Genomic DNA, 10,081 nt, shown 5'->3' on the forward strand with positions numbered 1-10,081 from the left:
TGCCAACCGATGTCAGTGGCGTTCTTGTCAGTTTCTATTCAGACTGCCTGAGTGAATGTCTGGAGGTTTAGGCACCTCGGAATGATTGTGGTAAGCTAGCTCTAAGTCCCTTCCCCGTCCATCTTTACTCTTTACAATAAGGCTTTCAAGTAAATCATGGTTGTACGTCAGTGAAGCATTGGTGTTGAACACTGATGTCATGCTGTCGATGATGATGACCCCAGTCCTCAGACAGCCGTGAACTGCACATTTGCCACGTCGGTCGTCTCGAAGTGTCCCCTGCTGCACATCACTCAGCTGTAATACCCGCGTACTCATCGTACAGTTGTTGTAGCTGCCGCAGTTTCGTTCATCGGTGATTTGGGGAGAGGGGGTAGGTAGCTGCGTATTGCAGGCGGGAGCTGGTAAATTGGTTCATAAATCCAGCATTGTCAGTGGGCTGTCAAGTGGGGATCAGTTGACCTATGCACTGCCCACTGCCGTTTACCGCAATAAACTGGACACGGCTGTGGTCAACGCTTAGTGAACCTGGCGGCCTTTAACGTCCGCATCCTCCGTCACAACGAGACTGAACCTCACCGTGGTATGGCGGTTTGTGTACCTCGGCGACCCATTGAGATATAACGAAAAAGCTGGACAACAGTCTGCTGTTGCATACATACACAGATACATGCTGGACTTTCTCTCCATCGCAATGTCTCAAACGATTTAAGACCGGTTTTTAAACTGACTTCCCTGTCGGTTTCGGCTCGCTTCTGGTTGTGAAACTCAGGTGATTCGGAAGCCACTGCGGCCGTTTTTGCTCAGGTTGGTATTTTCCGACGTCACCAAACTGAAGGGTCTCTGAGTGGTTGATTTTCAACTGCGGTTGGCTTGGCAACGCGTGTGGGTGCCCCGTAAGCGTACCGGTGATCGTTGCCTGTTCGTCCCATCTGCTTACGCCAAAAAGTCTAGTTTAGATGCAGTCAGATACAGCTCTTACGACGGCTTATGCTGTTAAAAAACCGTTCAGATGTAACATTCTTCCAAGGTCTGTCTGTCATGCCACCCGAGGGAAGCACAAGGGCTGGGATACTTCCAGGTTGCCCAAGCCCGGATAGAGGAAATCGACGGGGGCAGAGTNCCGAGGGAAGCACAAGGGCTGGGATACTTCCAGGTTGCCCAAGCCCGGATAGAGGAAATCGAGGGGCAGAGTTCGGGTTTGAGCCGCGACCTTCCGGTCAGTAACTTCGCACTGTAACCACTTGAGCCATCTAGCCCCCCCCCCCGATGATTTATGCACTTTATTGCGATGCACTAAGAGCCCAGATATTGCTATGATTTCCGGAGTTTGAATACGTAAGTAGTTAGATTGCGTTGCTGCGTCCCAATTGAGTTGTCAGCTAGGACTAACAAAGACGTGGTTAGGACGTGCTGTAGTTATGCGCTAACCACGGACTTTATGCAGTACTAACGAAAGCCCCGTTTGTATTTCACAAACTTGGCGCACCGTGTATGGGGAACTGCAAAAGCTTTTCTCCGACATGGGTAACCGTTTTCCATTATCGTTTAATTTTGTTGTTGCTTATAATGAGGCGGACACTGGAAGGCCTGCGATACCTTGCTGTTCAGATCTCTTCGAAAGAAAAAAAATTGGCCTGGAATATGCTGACATAGTTTTGGAAAAATCCTACCAAGGTCATCCTGTCCTTGAATATATGCTTTGCGTCCAGAGTGCAAACTCATGCTGCAGGACGTGCAGTTTTCAACATGTATCTGAGATTTCTGGGAGTGAAACCGAAGGCTGTGGTACACTACGCACCTCGTAAGTTGCCCTAATTCTAACTCCATCCCGATGGACTTGCGCTTTCCAATATAGCTGCTTATGGCATCGAACAGGCATATCGTTGGGTCTCCGTATTGTTGTACGATTGAAAGACTTGGCCGCCTCGTACGGGGAATCAGTGACATCCTCACGTCCACCGATGTCTTAGCACTATGGCCGAAATCAGCTAGAAGCGACGCAATCGCAATGAGGGCGAATTTTTGCTGAAGTGGAGGGTCGTACTTGCCATTCCTTTTTAGATGATGCCACAACGATATGCCGTAATCTCGGAAATGTGAAGGAAGCTTTCCTGTCTCCATCATCAGGGGCATGCAAGCAAATCGAAAGGAGGCCTATTACTACTTGCATCAGAAATCACGTGTGGTCCGAGGATTCGAAAGGCAGCATGCGTCAAACCCACCAACTGTCGTATCAGATGAAGCGTAATCCAATATTGGGAATCAACTCAGAATGGTGTGGCACCAAAGTTGTCGGTGATGTATTAAGAAGCCAGCTGTCTTCTGTCCTGGAATGAACAGTTCCTTTTGCCTTGGTCCAAGAAGGCTGCTTATGCCGCTTCTCCAAGCTTTTTGTGCCAGAGCATTCACCGTTGTCTTTCGTTCTTCAGCCCTCCTATAGTCCGATCGACCTATCCCAAACTCGAAACAGCTCAATGGTTTAGACACAGACTCACTGCTCGGAATGTACGTAGTTCCGACCCAACCTCCACGTCTCGACTGCCCTCGTCTAGGGTCAGGCAACCTGGCAGTATGTCAGCCCTCGTGCTTCCTTCGATGGCATTACGTCATCGTCATCGACAGCATGACAGCGTTCAACACTGCTGCTTCGCTGCCGTCATTGTAGCTGCATACCGAACGGTGTTTCAGTTGAACGACTATTCCTATCGGTAAAGGTAACTCTTGAGTCATGTCCTGCAGGTTTTCCAACCACATACAGAAATCATGTAGACCCCAGCCAGGAAGGTTCGAAGACCCCACGGCGCTTAACTGAACAAGAATTGCTTTCGCGTTGCCACGTTATGACCCGTCATTCTCGAATCTTTCGCCAACAATGGTTTGGAGTGGAAAACGGCTTTCTTTGGACGGCAGTCGAACATACGTATCGCATGCCTAAGAATCAGTGTAATCGAATAAGCCTCATCTGCTGGTCTAACTGCGCAATCTATTCAGTCATGGACTGTCATGTCATAAGCGCCGTAGTCAGTTAACGTCTGCTATACAATGCAGACTTCGTTGACCAAGAATTTGTCGAAATGTTCGGGCGAGACAGACCATAGCACGACAACGTAAAGTAAAAGCTCCTTCAGTGGAACTTACTACCATAAGTTGCTCACTCCTCCCAGGTTGGGGGCTCACGTGGTTTTGGTTGTACGTCGCTGGAAGCTCTGGAGGAAATAACCAGCCCTAGTGATGCGTTTATTATCATTTCCCAACCGGACCGCCTCGCTCAGGCTCGTCTATTGTTATGTCCTTAGGATCGTCGCTGTCTAAGCTTGTTAGCATCTCAGCCTTTGCGATACTTCGTTTCACGAAAGGATGTCATAACCGAGCTGCTTTTCTTGTCTTTTGAAGACTTGCCATAAGCCCTATGAATGTTTACGACAAATACTTATATCTATTACCCACTAGATTTCATCACCCATTTGGGTTGCCACTTGTCCTGAGCTACCGTATCGATCCAGGTACACTGAATCGTAAGCTAAATGAGATATTCAGCACAATACCACTTTTGGGATAGTATTATACATGCAACATAGGAGCTATTCCACCGCGTTCTCTGTTGATCACCTTTTCCCTTTTCCACGTCTGTTGCCACAATTTCTCCCTTTGTTCTACAGAATAATGTCCTTGCAGCAGGACTTTTTGGAGGAGGTGGAACAGGAGTCACAGTTGCTGGTCGTACCGGTGGACAAGCTGCCGCAGTTACTCAAGCTTTGGCGAGTAGCCTTCCACATGCTTCAGCTGCAGCAATGCTTGCCGCTACTGGCGGTCAGACTGCTGGGGGTCCTAACGCAGGTCCCGCAGGTGACGCTGCTGCGGCGGCTGCAATGATGGCTGCTGGACTTATGATGTGTTTAGTGGTGATCTTAAAACTTGGTATTCAACTTTTGTTGCTGGGGGCTTTTCGGATTCCATCGAATATGCACGTGCGTAACGCCTCAGCTCGGGATCTGAAGCTTTCTCGCTTTATTGAACACCTGAAAACACTCACCCCTGTGCCGGTCGCGCTTTTCATAAGCACTGCCAACGGTTGAAAAGCCGGCTGCTCTTTGTTTCTCAGTTATTGTTCCATCGTTGAACAACTGTTGCACTGGTTCGAGGGAGGACGCTGTCGAGAAATAACCGCCCTGTTATTCACCACAATGAATTCGGACCACCGATGTTATCGTTGGATGCACACTTAGGGGTCCAGGCTTTGTGTATTGAAGTCACATTTTTCGAAAGACTAGTTGACCTGGACTATGTTGACGCTATTATTGTGTTGTTTGACAACCACTAATTCGGGCATTCTACTTTGAATAGAATTTCGGATATGACCCCTGGTTTCGCTATACGTTTTACATCTTCAAAATGTGAAGTATTGCATCAGTATTTCGGCTCCCCTTGGTTCGTCGGAGTCTTTAGAGGTAGGAATTTGATTTTGTTCACCGGCTTACTAATCGGGGCAGCTTCACAAGCCATGATTGTGCGGTGATGGAAGTCCGTTCAAAATTCAAAAGTTCTGCTTTTGGGAGAAGTAACCTTAATGGTGTTTCGTACACTGTTTTGAAATTTTCAGCTCAGTCTTACTTTTTTGCTTATATTGCGTGGTATGGGTCCGGGATTCAAAATTAGAACATTTAGTCAGGACTGAGTATGTTTGTCCATTTATGTTTGCACGACTGTGCTGTGCCTAGTGCGCGTTGATTTCGAATTCGGTTACTGAAGAAGTGCTTCCCAGGAACGCAACACAGAATAGCGTCATTATGTCTGAGTGTGAACACGCATCACGCACTATTGAGGAGCCATCGCATTGTCCGAATGACTACTTTGATTTTGTTTACCTAGTATTTAGGATGGCGAGGTGGTTCAGTGGTTAGAACGCGAATTTACTCACCGAAAGGTCTGGTTCGAATCCGATCCCTGCCCTCGCTACTTCCCCTGTCTAGGCTTGAGCAACTTGGCAGTATCCCAGCCCTCGTGTTTCCTTTGAGTGGCATGGTAGCTAGGCACCGAAAGAGTGCTACAGCTGAGCTATTATCTACTGTCTAGTGCTTAGAATTAACTAAGTTTTTTCATCGCAAAGCTCCGTCGCATTCGGTAAGTTGGCCCCATTGAAACACAAGTTGTTACATTCATTTAATGGGCCAACATGAAAATTGCCGGGTCGCTATGCTCCACCTGTGTTGCTGGTGCACAAAGCTCGGCTACATAAATTGGTGACTGTATGATCATGTCGTGCAATCAGTGCCAAATATGTCGTCAATACTGATAATGTGGCTGGTATTTCCAGTTTGTGTTGCACTGGTTCGGTGCCTCGTGGTTTACACTCACTTCTGACATTTGGTTATATCCGCTTTGGTTCACGTAGCTGGCGCTGTATGAACCAGGTAGTTCCGACCTATCGTTTGACACTCCTGACATTTGGTTATATCCGCTTTGGTTCACGTAGCTGGCGCTGTATGAACCAGGTAGTTCCGACCTATCGTTTGACGCAGTTCATACGTAACCGTAAATAAAAAACGGTCTTGCGTAATCGGCGGAATAGTTTTTCGCCATGTGCCACACGCACAAAGCTCTGCTTTGAACTCTTCCGAATGGCACGATAACAGTGTATAACTTGCTTATGATCCTTTTATAATTGCTACACCTGCCGCGACTGATGTACTATCCAGTTGTTTGTAATCTGACGGAATTTATGGTGACTTTTTCCTAGGAAGAGAGATTACTGGGCTCCAAGATTGGCTGTGGTTAGTAGTTTCAAATTCACACATAAACCTATCCGATTAAATTTCACTGCTATCGAGCCCGGTGCAACCTTTGTTACGTTTTATGCGTGGCGCACGACCTGGTTATGGTCGTAATCATCGTAATCCGAGGTGACCTACCCTGTTGAGCAAGTTTGGTTAACAGCACTAACCGATTCACAGAATCGAATGGACTCTTGAAGTTAAGGAATACCGAAATTGTATCGTCTGTACAAATGGCGGTGCCCAAATATCTGACGGAGTGTGCAAAAGACGCAGCCTCTACCGGTCGAAATCACGCTTGATGTTCATGGGTCAAGGATCCGGGGGCGAGATTGACCAAGTGATTAGAGCGCGAATTCACTAACTGGAAGGTCCTTGGTTCGAACCTGACCTGTGCCTCTCGTCTTCCCTTTGTCTGGGCTTGGGCAACTCGGCAGTATCCCAACCCTCGTGCTACTTTCGGGTGGCATGGCAGCTACACACCGAAAGGGTTGCTACAGCTAACGATCAAGGATCCGCATGCTGTCAGAAGACAGAATCGGTGAACCCGGTAGCCCTGTTTCAAAGGGAGTCAAACAGATGTCAGTATGGTTACTACATTCATCGCTAGTGTCCTCTGAAATTTGGCACCATTATCAACTCATCCCAGTTGTGTGTGACGGTCTTTCCCCAGATTATCATTGGAGTAGAAGTATACACTCAAGAACCCCTGAGGTTGAAGGAGTGTCCATGTTCACAGTCCACTGTTTTATTGACCTTTATTCCTAACTAGAGGTAGCAGGTGGTCAACTAGATTGTTGTTCGAAGTACTTTACGCAACGGCCGAATATCAGACAGCCATTCTGGTCCGAGGAGCTTTCGCTGACAGGAGACTTCCTACGGCGATCGAGTGGGACAGCCTACGGACGTTCCCAGGGTTCTTCGTAACTTCCGTTTTTTGGGGTCGTTCTTGTGTATCGTGTAGAAGCTGGTCGATGATTGTTGCCAATAAGCGTGTGATAGGTCGTCCCCGAGTGGTATCCTAGCGTACCGCTTACCTTGTTATGCTGCCTCTTTGAAGATTGGCCTTAGGCCCATGTGCAGTGTTTACTAGTGTCCCAACTCGTGGGGCGCTGTTGCACTAATAGCATTTGGGTTTTTCTCATCATCAGGCTGGTGGCGTCATATTGGATCCAAAGACCTGGGTGTAACACAAAAAGGACATCAGCATCAACGTTACTAGTCATTCGTCGCGTTAGATCAGATGGATCACCTTCTAGCAACCAACTGCACACGGTTCGTGCAACTTTTCCTGAAACTTGGTTTGGCTTGGCGTTTAGCTGTATTATCCTTTCGGTACATAACCGCCATGCCATCCGAAGGAAACACAAAGGCTGAGATGCTGCCAAGTTGCCCAAGCTTTCACTATTGCTTTCGGGTTGTGTAGCCGTCCGTTGATCAGGGAAGGCTGCTTATTGTTCGAAGTATTGCCATATATCGTGGGGAAATTTAATTAGCGATGTTGATGTACGACGAATGGCTTTTGGTGACAAGACTAATTATCTATTTGATGAGTTTATTCGGCTACACCGACTCTGCGGTGTTCGTCACATGCCAGGTGGCCGATTACCTCACCGTGCCCTGTTTGACGAGTCAGGCTGCAGTTGGGGTAGTGCATGGAGGGTGCACAGTGCACGCAAAGGGACTTGCTGTACTGTTGCATGTATTTTGCGAACCAACAACCACATCAATGGTCGGAGGTGTCATACCAATGCTAGCGGTGTTGTGCCTATTCCCACTTTTAGTCACTAGCCCACTGCTTTCTTTTAGGTTTTCTTTTTGAAAATGTTCCAACCCCCTCCACCAAGCACCATCTGCTAACATGAGCCGCCGTGATCCGAACCAGCGTACACACGTACATGGGGCATGGTAATCAAACTGAATTGAATTTTACTGAGCAAGCGTCAGTATGTATCACTGCGTACCATATTCGAATAAACAATACTCAAATAGGTTAAATACGAACCTCGACACATTGTCATTTTTCAAGACCCTTGTGCTACTTCATTCACGGTTCACTTTCCTGGATTGGTCTTCTTGAACTGTTAGCTTATGCAACCTTTTGGTTAGTCGAACAGTTTATTTTGTTGATCAGGGATGATTGAGAAGCAATTCTCTGTCTTTTGCTACAGACTTCCTAACCGCGTGGCGATGAACTTCCTCACCCCCACCACGACAACACAGGTGTCCGTTAGTAACAAAATGATCGGCGCCATCATGGGACGCGCTGGTGTTCGAATCAACCAGGTCCGTCAGGAGTCTAATGCGGACATAAAGATTAGTCGACAGGAACCTGGTGTTGAAGACCGCATCATTACTATCACGGGCACTCCAGAACAAATTCAAAATGCACAGTTTTTACTTCAGATGTGGTAGGTTTTATTCCTCGGACGCTTGTTTTGAACAGGTGATGTTACTTTCAATTTTTCTGAACAGTTAACGGAGCTTCACTGAGTTTCACTCGTAGGATGTTTTATTGTGGTTGTACCACCGTACGGCTTGATTTCTGAGCGTGATAAAGTTTATCTCGTTGACACATCCTTCCAGTGCAAGGCTAAGACTTTACTGGGAATCCTGTTTTCATGTCAGTTTATTCTCATTCAGACTGTTTATTAATTGCGACTCAGTGACACTTTCATTTCCGATCGCTTGTCGTACCAACTTCACCATAATCAGCTGGTGGTCTCATTATTGGTGAGGCTTCACAACGGTAGTGGGGAGAATTGAACCCGCTGATATTTGAACCGATGGTTAAGTGCTGAGTTTGTGCCATTGTTTTCCAGCTAGGATGATATCATGAGAAACATCTGGGTCTAACTGGAAATCTGTTTACTCGATATATTTGTTCTCTGACAAGGTAGATTGCTGTAGATAATGAGTCTGAAATCTTTATTAGATTCATTCGGATCCAATGACTTAACTGGTGACCTCTTGTACCGAAGCGAACCGCGTTGGGTGTGTGAAGTTCCAGCGACTGGATCCCTCCCCAGGCCTACTATGTTTATGCATGTTCCACACGAAACTAGTATGCATTCATCGCACAACCCCATACCGCCTTACCCCTAATTTCTGGTGGTGTTGAGGGACCGAAATCTACCCGTATCACCTGGGGCCCGTGATACTTGCACTCTGAACTCAGAGTGAATATTCTAGATTAACGGAATTCATGTAGTCTTGTCTACACGATGGACCGTCACTTCTGAATTTTAGCCTATTCCTCGAGTGGAGTTGGCTCTGAAAGGTATGAATCAGTGGTGTTCCTTCATTGCGCAGCCTGCGAATTCTCGCCTTCATCGGACGGTGATTCACTTAGGAGAAATCATAGCATTTAGGACCAACTAAACAATGCCCGAATGCCTAACTAAATTGATGTCAGCCTCATATCAAAGCAGAATGTCTCCTACATCCAGTCGTATCTGTATCACTTTTGGCCATACTGTTCCCACCTTACCGAACGATATCATAAATGTATAGTTCCTATCTGTCAAAACCTGCTACCCGCGACTTCCTAATCATTAACTCTTGTGTTTTTCAGTGTGAAGAAATATGGTGACCAAGTGTGAAATCTACGCGCCTCCGGAGATTCTTCAGTCAGCTGTGTACTCAGTATCACATTGGTCAACATCCGCGCGTCGTTCAGAACGAGATCTTGTATACTTGTCTCCCCTCGCTTATCCTTGTTCCACTTCTATTGTACTCCTCTGTTCTCAAAGACCGGAACGTGCACGGTACAGTTGCCCAGTAAAAGTATGCTCGAAGTTACCAAACAATATGTTGCAGTTTTCCAGCCCGGTTACCTTACGAACAATAATCATACTACTCGTAGTAAAACTGATACTTACTTGCTGATGTTGAGTTCTCCGACAACCATACGGGTTACTCAGCTGTAAATTAGACAGTTAGGGTGTCTCGCAAAACAGGGCTTAGGATATCGTAATAAATCGTATTGCCACACATTCCGCGTTCTAACATTACGAGATCCATATATGTACTGCGTACAGTGTCCCTTTAGCACACAGGAATTCGCTTTGTCCCAACCCTGGCTACATCTAAGCATTTCACTCCACGAAGCATGCCTGAGATATCCCACGTTCGATCTACTTCCATTATGCTAGATCCAGTTAGGCGATAACAACGACAGGGTACTTGTAAGAAATTGAAACAAATGTGGCCCACGTATCCTCAATTCAAGTCGGCTTTTTGTGGGGAAAGACAGGCGTATGTGCATTGGTGTAATGTTTGCATGGCCCTCCAGCTACTCGCAATGT

General features: G+C 46.8%; 1 protein-coding gene across 1 annotated transcript in view; it reads left to right on the top strand.

Annotated features, from left to right (window-relative positions):
* T265_10677 (hypothetical protein) overlaps nucleotides 1-10,032 on the top strand; it is a gene marked incomplete at both ends in the record, with an annotated part of 13,657 nt that extends 3,625 nt beyond the window's left edge. The window contains 4 exons of the mRNA XM_009177131.1: nucleotides 2,444-2,572; nucleotides 3,663-3,895; nucleotides 7,946-8,185; nucleotides 9,349-10,032. Coding sequence (XP_009175395.1) covers nucleotides 2,444-2,572; nucleotides 3,663-3,895; nucleotides 7,946-8,185; nucleotides 9,349-9,376 — 630 coding nt within the window. The remainder of the gene's footprint in view (nucleotides 1-2,443; nucleotides 2,573-3,662; nucleotides 3,896-7,945; nucleotides 8,186-9,348) is intronic.
* Nucleotides 10,033-10,081: the final 49 nt, after the last annotated feature.

The sequence above is a fragment of the Opisthorchis viverrini genome, assembly GCF_000715545.1.
Source record: "Opisthorchis viverrini unplaced genomic scaffold opera_v5_392, whole genome shotgun sequence".
Taxonomy (NCBI): Eukaryota; Metazoa; Platyhelminthes; class Trematoda; order Opisthorchiida; family Opisthorchiidae; genus Opisthorchis; species Opisthorchis viverrini.